This window comes from Trachypithecus francoisi, unplaced genomic scaffold, assembly GCF_009764315.1.
Source record: "Trachypithecus francoisi isolate TF-2019V2 unplaced genomic scaffold, Tfra_2.0 Lachesis_group10, whole genome shotgun sequence".
Taxonomy (NCBI): domain Eukaryota; kingdom Metazoa; phylum Chordata; class Mammalia; order Primates; family Cercopithecidae; genus Trachypithecus; species Trachypithecus francoisi.
The window spans coordinates 36,021,275-36,039,152 of NW_022681455.1; the positions used below are offsets into that span (position 1 = coordinate 36,021,275).

Genomic DNA, 17,878 nt, shown 5'->3' on the forward strand with positions numbered 1-17,878 from the left:
GTGTTGGGGAGTGGGGCCTAAGAAGTGATCAGGTCATGAGGGCTCTGCCCTCCTGACCGGATTAATGTCATGATCAAGGAAGTGGGTTAGTTATCACTAGAGTGGCTTTGTTATTAAAGCAGGTTCAGTCCCCTCTTGCTCTCTCTCTCTCACCATCTCTTGTCTTCTGTCACCCTCTTGCCTTCCACTACTGGATTACACAGCAAGAAGGCCCTAACTAGATGCCAGCACCTTGATACTGGACTTCCCCACCTCATGGACTGTGAGAAATAAGTTTATTTTCTTTATAAATTACCCAATCTGTGATACTCTATTATACCAACACAAAATGGATTAAGACTGACATACTGGTCACTTTTTACATCTAAGGTAATTTTATGCAAAGGTATATATTGGAAATCTGTGTCAGATAAGCCTTTCCATCTGATGATTCAGATGTAGAAATGATGACATCAGCATGTGTTCACAAGAAGTCAAAACAACATCTTTTCATCTGCCAAGGGCTCAGGGAGGATGTTTTAGGAGGAAAAAGGGACTGTGAGGGTAAGAGTCGTCCTTTAGTTCCTTAACCCATCCCTATACTTGCACTTGGGGTAATGTCTCTGGCTGTGACAGTCTTCTCACCTACAACATGTGGCCCTAATCATACCCTTACTTTTGTCTGACACACGGTTGAGATGTCTGGCTTATGCAAGTGTATATTTAACTCATCTTTCTTGTATTTCCTCATCCCTGTAGTAGGTATAACTTGATTCTCAGAAATAATTGCTTTATTTTTAATATCTCCAATAGCTATTTCTTTTTTTCTCTCCTGTCAAATCTTTTATTTAGGGCTTTAGCTGGCATGAACCTTCTGGAACTTAGGCTTTTAAATAAATAGTTTCTATTTATGTTTTCTTCTCCAGGCTACCAAATGCTGGTGAAAATATTAGTTGTCTTCCTCATTCAGTGTAATGAACTATTATGCCCTAATGAGCATAGTATTAAGTTGAAGTGAAATGTTGATATTGGCTTCTTATACTGATATACTTCTTATGTCATTCCCTCATTTGACATTAAGTTTGACTTGCCTCATTTTCTGATTCCTAGTTTAGTGTTCTGAGTGCCTTATGCTTTGAATGATCTGTTGTGAAATGAGCAATCTCAATATTAAATGATACTGATGCCAGAGCAAACAGAAAAAAGTTAGCAAATTAAGAGAACAGACAGTAAGTACTATGAACATCTATTAAGCTGTTTCTGCATTCCCAAATATAGTACAGGTTCAGTGTTCCTTATCCAAAATGCTTGGGATCACAAATGTTTTGGATTTTGGATTTTGGAATATTTGTATTATACTTCCCAGTTGAGCATCTTTTTTCAAAATATCCAAAATCTGAAATGCTCCAATGCATATTTCTCTTGAGCATCATGTTGATGCCCAAAAAGTTTTGGATTTTGAAGCATTTTAGGTTTTGGATTTTCAAGTTAGGGATACTCAACCTGTATAACCTAGAGTAATTCAACCTATTGACATTTTAGGTGGGATAGTGTTTTGTTGTGGGGTACGGACTTGTGCATTGTAATATGTTTAGCAGTGTCCCTGTCTCCTACTCACTATATACTAATAGCAATTCCCAGTTGTGACAACCAAAAACATCTAGACATTGCCACATATCTCTTGAGGGGTAGGGAGGGCAAAATCACCTTTAGTTGAGAATCACTTGTATAACCCTATATATTTGGATTGGTTGGTCCTGAGTAAAAACTAGATGGGATAATGTGAACCTTCCACCTGCAAAAAGATAGAAATGCTATACTTTTTGCATTATAAATTGGGCCTCTCTAAACATGATTTTTATTATTTCTAGGAGAGTAGCAGCATTTCTAATGGTCCAGGTCCTAGTTATAACCCGATAAGCTTAATGGATGGGAGAACTTGCACAAGCATGTTTGCAAGAGGCCAGGTGTATCACTGTCACGTTTGAGAAACAACTATTAGTGAGGGAGACCCAATTTTCATGAACAATTGTGTTTTGTCATTGTCATGGCCCCAGCTTCGGGTGTTCTGAATTTTTTCTGGAAAGGAAGTTAGCATGAAGTCCCAGTTGGTAGGTAGGCAGCATTTGCCATAGTGTCTCTTCTGGTATTCTGTGTCCTTCCTCTCCTGTCTTTCAGTATTTAGCATTTTCAAACTCCTAGAAATGAAATGCTGTTTAGAAGTCCACAAAGAGAGCTAGTCCATTGTGACCCACTGTGAATTAATTTTCTGTACGTTTTTGAAGGCTCTTGCATCTGGGAAGGATTGCTTAGTTTTAAAAATATTAGGTAATAACAGACTGAAATTTTGAAGATCTTATGGCTCTGAGGTAGCAGGAACTCAGGAAGATCAGTCTTCCGTGATTTAGAATGTTATTTAGGCACATTATATATTCTGGTACCTTAGAAGATACAATGCATTTTCCTGAATTATCATTGCTACTGCTTTAATTACTTTAAGGCTGTGAGGCGGTAACTAACTTTAGTGTCATAATGTATACATCTTAACATTTAATGTGCTCTTTTTTTTTTTTTTTTAACACCCCCTTAAAGTACTCTGGTATTCAGATTTTTCCTTGTGTTTCTCTAATTCTCCTATTTCATCCATTGGTCAGTTTTTCCTGCCTCTTTTCTTTCTGCTCCATGATCCATTCTTAAATTTTCTTTTCTCTTTCTGTGCATATGCTTTTTGAATTCATTATCTCATAGTCTCAACAATGGTCTTGTTCATATACTATACTTCCAAATTTGTACTTTCAAACCTATTCTCAAGAATGTCTGACCCTTTGGATTCTCAATCTATTGAGATGTAATGTTTCATGGTTTCCCTGGATTACTTTCCTACACACTTGTTGAAGATACCAGAGATGTAGCACTAACTTCTCTTGGAATGGGATTGATGTTACAAACTTGAATGGTTCATTCAGTTTAGATATGTGAAGTGGATATCATCATTAGCACTGATGATTGACAGTAGTTATAAAAATTCCAATCAGGAATGAACCAGTTTACCTGAAGTTTTCAATAACTCTAGGTATTAATGCAACGTATTTTGAAAGTTTGAAATATGTGGGTATAAATATTGATGCTTACGTGTTAGATTTACTGTAGTGAAGGAAATTTGCCAGTCGTCCATCAGACAGTGTTAAATGCCCACCAATGTGTAAAAGAAATAGACCTAAAATATTAATAAATTGTGTATATATGTATGAAGGTATTGATGTGTACAGAGAAGTGGAGACATTGTGAGTTATAGTGGTCAGTATGGTTTCATGGAGGAGGAAGGATTTGAAGATTATTTAAAAAATGGATATTTGGAGAGAAGAAAAGGAAACATTTTCAGACAAGAGAAAACATAAACCAAGAGAATGGATATGAAAAGGACTGTCCTGACAGGAGGAACATCTCAGGTAGGGTGAACCCAGTTGTGGTTCTCATTCTTGTTGTGCTTCAGACTCACTTGTGGAACTTTTAAACATACCCCCAGAAATTAAGAATGAGATCTGGAGTGGGATTTAGGCAGTTACTTTTCTAAAAAGTCTACAAATGGTTCTTTAGGTAGTAGAGAGCTGTTGGAGTTTCTTGAGTTGTGAACTGTTGAGTAAAATTGTTTTAAATTGGTCTTGCTGGAGTGTAAAGAATGGATTAGAGGAAATAATTGTATTGCTTTGTAAAAGTCTGGTAAGTGTATTTATGTGTCCCTCTGTTCATTTTGACTCCTCAGCTAGATTTCTTAGTTCCTTGAGATCATAACCAATCAGCTTTTAAAGGTACAATGAAGAAATATCTTTTTTTTTTTTTTTTTGCTGGGTTGGGGGACAGGGTTTTGCTCTGTCACCCAGGCAGAAGTGCAGTTACACAATCAATGGCTCACTGAAGCCTTGAACTCCTGAGTTCAAGCGATCTTCCTATTTCAGCCACCCAAAGTAGCTGAGACTACAGGTGTGTGCTGCCATGCTTGCCTAATGTTTTTTTCTTTTTTTTTTAAACACGAGGTCTCACTAACTCATGAAGTTGCCCAGGCTGGTCTTGAACTCCTGAGCTCAAGCTGTCTTCCTGCCTCAGACTTCCAAAGTGCTAGGATTACAGGTGTGAGCCACCGCACCTAGCAAGAAATATCTTATCATTCTATTTTCATTTGGAACTGGCGGGCTCATGCCTGTAATCCCAGCACTTTGGGAGGCTGAGGCAGGCGAATCATGAGGTCAGGAGATTGAGACCATCCTGGCTAACATGGTGAAACCCCGTCTCCACTAAAAATACAAAAAAATTAACCGGGTGTGGTAGCGGGCGCCTGTAGTCCCTCCCAGCTGCTGGGGAGGCTGAGGCAGGAGAATGGCGTGAACCGGGGAGTCAGAATTTGCGATGAGCCGAGATCGTGCCTCTGCACTCCAGCCTGGGTGACAGAGCAAGACTCCATCTCAAAAGAAAGAAAGGACCTCATGATATGTGCTAACCTCACCTGTACAGACTTTCTTATTTTCCCTTAATCTCTTACCATTTTGTCAGGTTTTATATATACAATTCCAGTCTGCTTTAAATCCATTGTGAATAAAGGAAGGTATACATCAATAAGTTTAGAAGTTAAACAATTTTATTAGGATATATGAAGAATCTAGTAACCCAGATTTTCTATGTGTGTGTGACACAAGGGGAGGCAAGTATGAATGTGTAACAAAACATTGAAGTTTATTTAATGATTATCCTTGTGTGTTATGTACTGGATTCACAGCAGTAGATGAGTGACAATGACATCCTAATATTGTAATAACTGCTTCCAATGTTTATGTTTCTTTCAGCTATTTTTTACTATACCAATGATTTTATAAGATGTGAATTAATTTGATAACTTTGGAAGGCTTCACGTAAATTCACAATTGGGGAAAAAACTTGTTAAACAGTATGTCCTGAATTTTAGTTTGGAGAACCTATTTATCATAAAGATAATTTCATTTTATAATGCTGTTCATGAAAACAAGGTTTTACTTGTAGCTCTACTTTTACAAATGTGATTGAGGGGAGTATTCCAGCTTTGCCATGGACCAAGCTCCTTGCCAAACCCACTATAAAAGTTACCACATTTAATTCTAACAAATACCCTACAGATGAAATATAAACATAATTCTCATTTCATGAAAAAATTTAATTAACATCCTCAAGATTATATAGCTATTAAGTGACAGAACTGGAATTAAAGTCCAGATAGTCTAATTCCAAAGTCTTGGCTCTTATTTAATCACTCTGTTGGAGTATTATAAACATGTAATAATAAATTGTGATTGTTAGGGTCTGTAGGGTACTGATTAATTCTAGCCTGCCTTTTGCTGAATAGATTCAGGAGTCAAATAGAGATAAAAATATTTACTTTATTAGTAAAGCTGGCATGCAGAGTGGCTTGGACAGGCAACTTAAGTGGGCTTCTTTCTTCCCCAGTTAATTGAACTTGCACACTTAATCAGTCAGATCAGCTAGAAAACTGCTGCTGTTCCTTGCTCCCCAGCAGACTTACCAGTGGAGGAGAGAAGAAAGTGCTCAACTTGCAGGTGGCAGGCAAACTCTGAGGTGGGAAGTTGAAGAAGCTGGGTCCCACATGGGGCAATGGCCATTTTTCCAGTCTCATCAGAGCTAGTTTAGAGAACTGGGTTTAGAGATGAGTATACATTTACTTGCTACTTTTGAGAGAGAAGAAGGTACTAATTTATGGGTCTGTAGGAGCAGTGGGAGTGGGAAAGAAGAGAATCACCACCCTCCTTTATATGGGATAAGGAAGGAGTCAGTGAGGGCGTTGTAACAGAGTAATTGCTTCTTAGAGGTCCCTGACAGGTTCCTGAGCAGGTGACTATTTAAACCAATACTTGAAGGATAAGGATTTAGCTATGGAGTGGGATGGGGGCGGAGGAGAAGAAAGTCCTAGGAACCAGGAGCAGCCTGTCTGAATAGTTAAAAGAACTGAAAGGAGCTAGGAGAACACAGTGGCTGAGAAAGAGGGAAAGAGTAGCACAGGAGCAGGTAGAATAATCAGTGGTGGCCAGATCACCTGGGCTTTGTAGGCCATCATGAGAAATTTGTGTTTTACTCTGTATGCCAAGGAGATTTCTTGAATGGTTTGAAGGAGGGGAGCGGTGTGATCTAATTTGTACTTTTATTGATATTTTTTATTTTTCGTTTTGAGACAGTCGCACTGTATCTTCCAGGCTAGAGTGCAGTGGTGCCATCATGGCACATAGCAGCCTCAACCCTCCTGGGCTCAAGCAGTCCTCCTGCCTCAGCCTCCCAAGTAGCTGGGCATGGTGGCCCATGCCTAATTTTTTTTTTTTTTTGAGACGGAGTTTCGCTCTTGTTGCCCAGGCTGGAGTGCAATGGCGTGATCTCAGCTCACTGCAACCTCCGCCTCCCTGGTTCAAGCAATTCTTCTGCCTCAGCCTCCTGAGTAGCTGGGATTGCAGGCTCCTGCCACCACACCCAGCTAATTTTTTTTAATGTATATTTTCAGTGGAGACGGGGTTTCACCATGTTGGCCAGGCTGGTCTCAAACTCATAACCACGGCCTCCCAAAGTGCTGGGATTACAGGCGTGAGCCACTGCGTCTGGCTGCCTGACTGATTTTTAATTTATTTATAATTTTTTTTTTGAGACAGAGTCTCACTTTGTTGCTCAGGCTTGAGTGCAGTGATGCAATCTCAGCTCAGTGCAACCTCCACCTCCTGGGTTCAAGTGATTCTCCTGCCTCAGCCTCCCAAGTAGCTGGGGTTACAAGTGTGTGCCCCCACACCCCACTAAATTTTGTATTTTTTTTAGTAGAAACGGGTTTCACCATATTGGCCAAGCTGGTCTCAAACTCCTGACCTCAAGTGATCCACTCGCCTTGGCCTCCCAAAGTGCTGGGATTACAGGCGTGAGCCACCACACTCAACCAATTTTTTATTTTTTGTAGATATAGGGTCTTGCTGTGTTGCTCAGGCTGATCTCAAACTTCTGGGCTCAAACAGTCCTCCTACCCTGGCCTCCCAAAGTGCTAGGTTTATAGGCTTGAGCCATTGTGCCTGGCATAATTTGTATTTTTAAAAGACTGTATTGGATGCATTTGGAGAGCATATTAGAAGGACCAGCAGGCTGGTGACGTGGACTAATATGATAGTAGTGAAATGAAGAGCAGTTGACTTTGAGATGTATTTTGGAGGTGAAAACCATGAGACTTGCCAATAGATTTGAATGGGGACTGAGGAAAGGGAGAAATCAAGGATGACAATCAAATATCTAGCTCAAGCAACTGGATGAACAGTCCATTTACTAGATAACAGAGACATGGAGAAGAATAGTTCTGGGTGTTTTGTACTTGCTGCGTTTCAGGTGCTTATGTGTCTTTCTCTTGGAGACGTCAGGACACAGAGAAGAGATTTCAGTGAGAGACATAAATTTGAGAGTTTTCAATATATAGATGGCATTTAATTTAAAGTCATGAACATAGATGAGATTATCTAGAAAGAGAATGTGGGAGAGAGAAGAGGGCCCAGTACCATGTCCTGAAGAACTCCAACATAGAGAGTTTGAGTAGAAGAAGCTCATGCAGTGGAGACAGAGATGGAGCTGCCAGAGGGGTCATAGAAAACCAATAGAAGTGTTGATAAAGACTCCAGGATGGACAGTATTTAGAGAAAGTGGTGACTATGTCAATTACTAATCTTAGAAAAGTGGATTTGGTAGCAGAGGTCATTAATGACCTTGAGAAGAGCAGTTTCAGTTGAATGGATTGAGGAAAGAATGGAATTGAAATGAGTCAGTTGTGTAGATGTGTGCTTCTCACATCTTAAGAGGTATATTAATCACCTGGAAATCTTGTCAAAATGTAAATTCTGTTTTAGGGCCCAAGATGTCCTGTCCTTTCCTTTTCCTTTTCATTTTCCTTTTCCTTTCTCCTTTCTCCTTTCCTGTTGTCTGCAGAGATCCTGCATTTTCTAATGAGCTCCCAGATAATGCCAATGCTACTGGTCCATGGAGCAATGGAGCACACTTTGAGTAGCAAAGGTATAGATTAGTGGTTCTCAAACTGTAATATGTATCAGACTAATGTGGAGGGCTTGATAAAATACAGATTATTAGACCTAGTTCAAAGTTTCTCATTCCGTAACTCTGGAGTGGTACCTGAGAATTTTCATTTCCTATAAACTCCCAGGTGAAACTGATGCTGCTGATCTGGGAACCTCTGGTGTAGGTGATTTTTTTGGAGAATTTTAACTGTGATGGAGAACTGTCAAGGGAAGTCTTTTGTTTGTTGGTTGAAGGTGGCAAACAAGTAGAGTGCCTTTCTGCTGATGAGAATGGTCCAGTAGATAGGGAGACACTGATGATGCAAGGGAGAAGAGGAATGAAGAAGGGAAATCCTTGAGAAGATGAGGGGGGTGGCTCCAAAGCATATATTGTGGTCTAGAATTTTGATAAGAAAGGGCATATTCTTAGTTATAGCAAGAGGGAAGCTGGAGATGATGGGTTTATAGATTTGAGGATAAGCAAATGGAGCTCCCCTCTTGATGGTTTCTGTTTTCTCAGTGAAGATAAGGGCAACTCTTGAGGGAAGAAGGTGAGTTGGAGATTTGAGAGAGAACATGTCAAATGATCATTTTCGAGTAGGAAAATGAACTTACTAGAAGAAAATGGCTTTACTGAGAGCCTCTTTGAGATTAAGGTCAGAAACTAAGAATGAAAATCTGATTCTACAGTCTTTTTTGTTCAACCTCAGTTAGTTCCTTGGATTCAGTCATGGAGAATTAAGTGGTTAGACTTTATCCAGGTGAGTACATGATAGAGAGAGAGAGAGGAGAGAGAGGAGAGGAGAGGAGAGAGAGAGAGAGAGAGAGAGAGAGAGAAGTGATTATAATCATGGAACAGGAAGGGAAATGAAGACAGAAGAGGGCTGAAGGATAGAAACAAGCAATGATGAGGTTAACAAATTGTTGTATTCAGGGTACAAGTAAACTAGAAGTAACTAGGTTTGTGATGAAAAGCAAATGCTGCTGGCATTCAGAATTTTGTAGTTGGGGCAGTTTTTGGTAGGAATAAAGGTCTAGAGTGTGACTGTGAAGACGACTGGGTGTGGTGGAGTTTCCTAGAGAGATCAGGAAACAGGATGTTGGGTGTGCCATTCACCTGGATGTTGAAGTTGCCAAGAGTGATGACAGAAGTTGGGAGTGTAGAGACATCTGGATAGACACTAACTTTTCAATGAATGATGGAAAATTTCAGGTCAGTGGATACCAGCAGCAGAGAGGGACAGGTTTGTCAGGGTTGTGAGCAGGAGGTATTTTATAGAACAAATGGAAAGTAATGGTCCTGAAGTGGTAATGGCTGCCAAGGAAGACTCCTACCCACCTGCTAGCCAGGAGATATCTGGGCTATTAGAGAATGCTTTCTAATGGCAGGGCTATAAGAGAGGCAGTGTCTTCTAGAAATGGCCTAGTTTCACAGAGATGGAGGGAAGGTTCAGAAAAGAGGTTGCAGATTTATAGGAGTTTATCACAAATTGGGATTTGAAGATTGAGGGCATGGCATAAAAGTTTGGGAGTGAAAGGAAGAGAACTGGAGTAGGTACTGGGTTGTAAAAGCAAGTTTGGCAGGCAGAGAGTTTGGTGATAATAGATGACCAGAAAGTCTTAAATACATATTAGAGACCGAGACAAACTGGAGGATGAGGCATAATGGAACTGGCCCAGACAATTTCTGTTATTACTATTATATATTTTTTTGAGACAGAGTTTCACTCTCTTGTTGCCAGGCTGGAATGCAGTGGCACAATCTCAGCTCACTGCAACCTCTGCCTCTTGGGATCAAGCGATTTTCTTGCCTCAGCCTCCCGAGTAGCTGGGATTACAGGCACCCACCACTGCGCCCGGTTAATTTTGTATTTTTAGTAGAAACGGGATTTTACCATGTTGGTAAGACTGGTCTCGAACTCCTGACCTTGTGATCCACCCGCCTCGGCCTCCCAAGGTGCTGGGATTACAGGTGTGAGCCACCGTGCCCGGCGATGATTTCTAAAAATAATTAAAATACACATCTCATTTTTGCTGTAGATGTCCTCCATGGTCTAGCCACTGCCTGCATCTCTTATATCATCCCTTCCCACTCTCCCCTTGCACCCTGTGCTCCACCCACACAGCCCTTCTGTCTTTCTGTCACTCACTCCAGCATGCCATAGTTTTCCTACCTCTGTTTCTTTTTTCATTTGTTTGCACTTGCTCTTCTGAGAGATAGCAGAGTCAAGTGGTCAGTAGCATAAGCTCTGGATCCAGACTCCCTGCTCTGCCACTTTTAAGCTTTGTGACCATAGTTAAGGTACTTAACCTCTCTGTGCTTCAGTTGCTTATTTGTAAGTCGGGGAATGATAATAGTATTTTTTCATAGGGGATTCGGGGAATTACAAAAGCTGAATTGAGACAAATTAATGTAAAGGGCTTAGAATAATTTCTTGTATGTGTGGGTAAAGACTTAATAAACATTAGTATTATTATTTCTTCTGCTTGAAGCTCTTTTTCTTATATATTTATATAGGGAATTTAATCATTACATTGTTTCCTTCTCGGGTCAGATGTGATTCCTCAGCCATCCTAGCTAAAGTGGCATAACTCCCTGGCTCTCTGTCACTCTTTATCCCATTACCCTTTTATTTAGTCATAGTATTTTCATCACTATTTGAAATTATTTTATTATTCTGTTTTGCTCTTCCTCCATTCCCTGAAGGTGCCAAGTACTTTGTAGGTGCTCCAGAAATATTTGTGGCAATTTATTGTCCTGAAAACACGGTTTCCTGGGCCTTGACTCTAATCAGGCAGCATATGTGGCAAGGTGACGACAGTGAGGCTTAGGCAGGGAAGACAGAATTCAACTCTGTTTATTAATCTGTTGGCTCATCTAGATCAGGGCAGCTGCCAGTTTTTGTAAATTTTATTAGAACACAGCCACACCCATTTTTAAACTTATTTTCTGGCTGCTTTCCTCCTACAAGCAGAGTTGAGTAGTTGTGACAGAGGTCTTAGGGTTTGCAAAGTTGAAAATATTACTATCTGGCCCTTCATAGAAAAAAATTTGCTGGCTCCTGATCTAGATACATAGAAAAGACAAGGAGAAAACACCAAAAATAATAACAAGCTTTATTTGGATGGTGGGTAATAGGTCATTTTGCTTTTTATCTTTATGCCTTTTTTTTTGTATTTTGTTATAGACCCTTTAATTTGGAAATAGCCGTATAAATACCCCAAAATGGTGTTTAGAACGCTTTTTTAATGGTGGGTTTTTTTCCCTTTTTTCTCCTTAGTGCTGCTTTTGACACAAAAACAGGGTTACGTGTGGCAGTGAAGAAGCTCTCCAGACCATTTCAGTCCATCATTCATGCCAAAAGAACCTACAGAGAACTGCGGTTACTTAAACATATGAAACATGAAAATGTAAGTTAATTCATTCAAGGAAGAATAAATTTTGATCTTGAATAGGCTGGGGAAAATGTTTTAATTACTGCAGATGGAAATGCATTGGAGTGCATCCAATGTTGGTCCCTGCTTCTTGTCCTGGGGTGTTAGTGGCCACTTGGTTATGTCAGGTCAAAGACTTGGAATGAAAGTGATGCATCTTCCTGGAGTTCTAGTTTTACTCAAAGGTTTTTAGAGGGGAAGGAACTCTTTAAAATTTTAAAATAGGCCGGGCGCGGTGGCTCAAGCCTGTAATCCCAGCACTTTGGGAGGCCGAGGCGGGCGGATCACAAGGTCAGGAGATCGAGACCATCCTGGCTAACATGGTGAAACCCCGTCTCTACTAAAAAATACAAAAAAAAACTAGCCAGGCGAGGTGGCGGGCGCCTGTAGTCCCAGCTACTCAGGAGGCTGAGGCAGGAGAATGGCGTGAACCCAGGAGGCGGAGCTTGCAGTGAGCTGAGATCTGGCCACTGCACTCCAGCTTGGGCGACAGAGCGAGACTCCGTCTCAAAAAAAAAAAAAATTTTTTTTAAATAAAAGGATATATTATGAAATATAACACAAAATTCACGAGAACTTTTAAGAGAAAATATTAAAAGGTTGTGTATTCTTTGTCTAGTTTTCCTAAGGCTATATTATGAGAATGTGAGAGTCTGTGGCTATCAAAACACAAAATAGCCACAGACTCCCGTATTCTCATAATATAGCCTTAATATTTTTTTTTTTTTTTTCAGACGGAGTCTGGCTCTGTCTCCCAGGCTGGAGTGCAGTGGCCGGATCTCAGCTCACTGCAAGCTCCACCTCCCGGGTTTACGCCATTCTCCTGCCTCAGCCTCCTAAGTAGTTGGGACTACAGGCGCCCGCCACCTCGCCCGGCTAGTTTTTGTATTTTAGTAGAGATGGGGTTTCACCGTGTTAGCCAGGATGGTCTCGATCTCCTGACCTTGTGATCCGCCCGTCTCGGCCTCCCAAAGTGCTGGGATTACAGGCTTGAGCCACCGCGCCCGGCCGCCTTAATATTTTTAAGTGGAAAAATCTGAGGAAGAGTGCCTTAGGCTCACTGAAAGTCCTATCAAAGAGGGCTATTATTTTATATGTTAATAATTTTTCTTTTTTTCCAGATTCAGTTATTTTAATAAATATGTCAGAGGCATTGTTTAAGTTAAATATAACTTTTTATTTTTTACCAATTTGGTAATTCGAGGACATTGCTATTCTGCCAAGATGCTTACAAATTCTAATACGGTAAATAAGTGGATATAATCGGAATATTAACTGAAAGTAAAAAGACAGTTGACTGAAGACATTTTACTGAACTTCAAAATCAAGTTATGAATTTCTGTGACTGCTGCATAAAGGGTACTGTGAAGTTTGTAGCATCGTGGAAGCAATGGCCATAGAGATTTCAAAGTCCTTTGGCTGTACTGCTTGTTACTGTGTAGAAAAAAATTCAAAATCTGTGAATTTATTATTTGACTATTTAGACTGTTTTAGTAATTTAACTTCTTCATAGCGAGAAAAAAGTCACAAATAAGTGATTCTTCATTAGCATACACTTGTTTCATTAGTGCAAATTTCTTCTAAATTGAGAACATTAAGACTTAAATTTGTAATTGGATTATGGAGGCCCATTATAATCACAGCTGCTTTTTATTTTCACATTTTACTTTGATTGTATAGTATTGAGGAAATCCTATTTCTACAGACAACTTCTATTCCTGAATATAATTTTACATAAGTAGCTATGTGCAAACCTGAGTTTTAAGAATGTTCAGTGTGGAGCTGCAGCCTTCCTAATCAGTGACATGTTTACAGGAAGTTGAGATATGCGGAAAAAGTTGGCAGCAGAAACTTTATTCCTAGGTCTGCATAAAATCAAGGTGGCCTGGCAGCTTTAAGGGGTGTGTTTGCATTTGATTTTTAACACACTTGAGTGTGTATGCTGTTTTTCATTACACATTATTATATGTGACAGAAATAGTGTCACAGCTTTGCAAGTATAAAGGATATTTTGAAAATTAAATGCAAGCCAAACATTTATGGAACCCCAGAGCACCTTTGGGAGCCCCTAGGATCCTATTGATGTGGCTATGCTAATTTAAGAACATCTAGTTTAAGAGATTATCAGTGCTACACTTGATTGTTTTGCTTTTCTTCCTAAATATGTTAAGCCAGTGTTTAGGGATCATGGTATTAGAAAAATAGGATTTTAATTTCCATACATTGTTTTATAAGTGTCTTGCTTACTAGCAGTAGATGGTCACCTAGATATCAGTGATTTGTTATTTAAACAAAATAAGACACATGGCTGAATGTCTCATAGTTCTCTATTCCATTGGCAAATGTTTGGAGCCAAAAGACTCAGTGTAGAAAAATTCCTACATTTTAGCCTATTTTAAAAACATTTGTTAGGTGCTTACAATGTAAAAGTAATTTTACCCAATAAAGAACCAAAACTTCCAGTAAGTTTAATTGAGGGTTTTCAGAGAAATTTGTCTCGTTTGCCTTCCTCTTCTTTTTTAAAAAATTACTGTTTTGGGTCACCATCCAATTTTTATAGCGGCCAAACCTCCTACAGGCAGCAGCAACAGGAGCTTAAAACTTGTGAGCATTTTAAGTGTTGGTAACAAATACAATTTTCAGGTGCCAGAGGGCACATGTGATCTTTTACACAAAAATGCCTCTGACCCACAATCGGTAGTTCATCTTGAGTTGTCTCTTCTGTTAGTGATCATGAATAATAAATAAACATTTGTTGGGTGAGTGACTGAAGCTAGGGGATGTCCTCTGTGACTGTGAGAGTTTCTCTCTGAACAAAGTTAGTTGGACCATTCCTGATTGAACTTCTGATCTTGATCTCATTAACACCTGTTCTAAGGAAAGATTAAAGGGAGGCAGCCTGCCAGCTGCATCGTTTTGCTGTCTGGGCAGACACTGCAGAAATGGCCCACATATGGTTCTAGAGATCTGTACATTTTAGAATTTAAAAATGATCAAAGAAATTCTTCTGTAAATTTTATTTGGGAACCTTAGATTTAACCTTACCATTGTAGACCAAGAGATTGTTTTGATGTGCTGTTGTTAAATATGCTAAATATGGTCTTTGGATACTGAGTTTTAAAGTATTTTTTTTGGATGTGTGCTAATTTGATAAAAAATATGACTTATATTTGCCAGGCTTTGGACCATGATGGGATAATCATTAAAGATATTTGCTGCTTATTTGTATTATAAATGTCTTTTCTAAAAATTTTATTCCTGGATTACTTTGAGGTGACTGAAGTCATGTAACAGCAGAAGGAGTTAAGGAAATAGACTAAAATATGACTTGATTTAGAAGGAAATTTCCATTTAAGAAATGAGAAATGGCCGGGTGCAGTGGCTTATGCCTGTAATCCTGGCACTTTGGGAGGCCAAGGTGGGTGGATTGCTTGAACCCAGAAGTTTGAGACCAGCCTGGGCAACATGGCAAAACCCAGTCTCTATTATTATATTTAAAAAAAAAAAAAAAGAAATGAGAAATGAATAGATTCCTAAAATATTTTCCAGATCTGTTTTAATGCTGAGAATTTTTTGTTTTACAGTATTTTCCTTATGATTAATATTTCATAAATATGATTAATGGAGGGAGGGGTATTTTGTGAAAACCCATCAAAAATTTAAGTACTTTGATTTAACATGAGTAGTTTTAATCTCAAAATTGTTATTTTTGGTGTGCTTATGTTAAATACATTAAATATTATAAATATTGCCCTTTTTAGAAATTAAAATTTGCTAAGGTATTTACTAGTTGGCTTTTCTCTGTTTTTTTTCAGGTTACTTTGTTTTTCTTCTTGCAGTCATGCTTTTTAATCATTTGAATAGTTGAGCTTTATGTCTCAAATTCTGTTAATGGAAGTAACTGCTTCAGATAGTTTGCTTAGGTATATTGTATTTTGTAATTCTCTATTCAGTTGTGTGGGCTGTGGTCACCACTTATTTTGATGATCCACAGTGGGTCAGTCCTTTGTCCTAGCCACCGTCAGATACATTATCTGCTCAGTCTTGCTGTCAGGACTGTGAAAATAAGCAATGATGTCCTCATGTTTTTCATATGAGGAAAATGGGACTCAAGAGAAGATACCAAATGTATTTGCCAATTATTATTTACATAACAGCCATTCATTTTAGCTCCTGCTGAATGCCAGGCTCCGTTCCAAGTGCCAAGGTTATTGGAATGAAGAAATTATAAGCTCTTGGATCCAAGAAATCACAGACTGATACTGGGGTTCAAACTTATAGCTGTTTGGTTCCAAAATGTCTGTTATGTTTTCAGTTTGAAATTGGAGTTTTTATTTGAAAATAGTTTTGACTTTTTTTTTGTCTTTGAGGTAACTCTTGCATGTGTAAATCAGATCTCTAATGATTTAATTTCCATAGGATGATGATTTTCACAATCACAATGGAAACAATGTAAAACAATGTAAATAGTTGTAAACTTTTCTATTATATTGAGGAGATGGGCATCTCAAATAACAAGAATCTTTGATTAGAAAATATTGGAACAGGTGAATAAAGTTAGCTTCTGGACCTCAGTTATCTTAAGTAGAAGTGGGTGTAAGGGAGAATGATTAAAAGACCAGAGGTCTTAAGCCAGGAGTGTACCAAACTCAAGGGAAACAATTACGGTTTAGGTGGAAAAGGTAAAAGAAAATGGATTTGACTTAAATTTAAAGCACTATTATGAATGAGGTCACAGGTACTCTATTGGTGGGGGCATGTAAGTTGGCCTTACCTCTGTGGAGGACAATTTGACAATATTAAGATCCTTAAATATATTGGTGTCCTTTGATTCTGTAATTCTGTTTCTTGAAATTTATTTCCTGGAAGAAAATATGAGATGTGCAAAATACATATATTTTTCTTGCAGTATTCCTTAAATGTCTAAAGATAGGAAATTGGTTAAGTTATGGTATACACAAATGATAGATATGCTGTATACAAATGTTTAAATATTAAGTAAAAAGGCAGGATATAAAACTGTGCATGGTATAACCCCAATTTAATTTATGTACATCAGAAAATCAAAGGAAATATATCTCAAAATGTTAATGATAGTTATAATGGGTGGTACAATTATGGGTAATTTTGATTTTCTTGTATACTATTGTCTGGGTAGAGATCTGAAAGTGACTCTATTTCCTTTGGAACAATTTTCAAGGACTTGAAACCTATTCTTAAATTCCAAGTATGTGTCCCACCACCTCCTTTTCAGGTTCAGACTGTAAAATTGAAGTTGCTTTTAAAAAGTCTGATATTTGGAGTCAGGCATATTGGTGCACTCGGGAGGCTGAGGCAGAAGAATCCCTTATACCTGGGAGGCAGAGGTTGCAGTGGGCTGAGATTGTGCCATGTACTCCAGCCTGGGCAACAGGAGCAAAACTGTGTCTCAAAAAAAAAAAAAAAAAAGCCTGATATTTGGATGAGTGGAGTAACATCCTAATTAGAAGATCTTTTTCATGATAATGTTTTGCGTGTTAACATATCTTACTTCTAGAGCTTTGTGTTTAAGTTGGCAGGTTAGAACAGTGTGCTAGTGAGGCCACAGTCTTGCTTCATATCCAGATACGCTCAAATATACGAATGAATTATAATATTTCTTATTTGTCTTGTCAATGCCTAACTGTGTAGAAACGAATGGCCTGGGTTTTTTTTTTTTTTTTTTTTTTTTGAGACGGAGTCTCGCTCTGTCGCCCGGGCTGGAGTGCAGTGGCCGGTTCTCAGCTCACTGCAAGCTCCGCCTCCCGGGTTTATGCCATTCTCCTGCCTCAGCCTCCCAGTAGCTGGGACTACAGGCGCCCGCCACCTCACCCGGCTAGTTTTTTGTATTTTTTAGTAGAAACGGGGTTTCACCATGTTAGCCAGGATGGTCTCTATCTGCTGACCTCGTGATCTGCCCGTCTCGGCCTCCCAAAGTGCTGGGATTACAGGCTTGAGCCACCACGCCCGGCCATGGCCTGGGTTTTAAGGAAAATGAATGGGAGATGGGGGATGGAGGTGCTGTATGTGGATGAATTCGTGATCAGAAAAACTTTTCAAAGACCTTGAGTGATTGAGTATTAAGTAGCTCTTTGCTTTATTCCTGTGTAAAGATAGACTTTTTTTTTTTCATTTTTAAATTGTCTGATTTAAATACCCGATACATTAAGACTTTGTGAGAATAATACCAAGAATATACTGAGAATATTTTGAGGCTATAAATATGTCAATTTTGAAGGCTATACAGTTAAGATGGAAATTTTTCATGGAATACTTTTTTAAAAAACAATATTATGGTAACAACCATGGACATGTGACCTTTTTTTCCTGTTGGATTAATTCATTAGACCATTAGTACATACGTAACGCAGGTACCCTAA

General features: G+C 38.9%; 1 protein-coding gene across 5 annotated transcripts in view; it reads left to right on the forward strand.

Annotated features, from left to right (window-relative positions):
- The window catches only part of MAPK14 (mitogen-activated protein kinase 14), an 86,823-nt gene that overhangs the window by 12,888 nt on the left and 56,057 nt on the right, over positions 1-17,878 (forward strand). For all 5 annotated transcript variants that reach the window (XM_033216955.1, XM_033216957.1, XM_033216960.1 and 2 more), the window contains one exon: positions 11,327-11,456. In XM_033216955.1, coding sequence (XP_033072846.1) covers positions 11,327-11,456 — 130 coding nt within the window. The remainder of the gene's footprint in view (positions 1-11,326; positions 11,457-17,878) is intronic.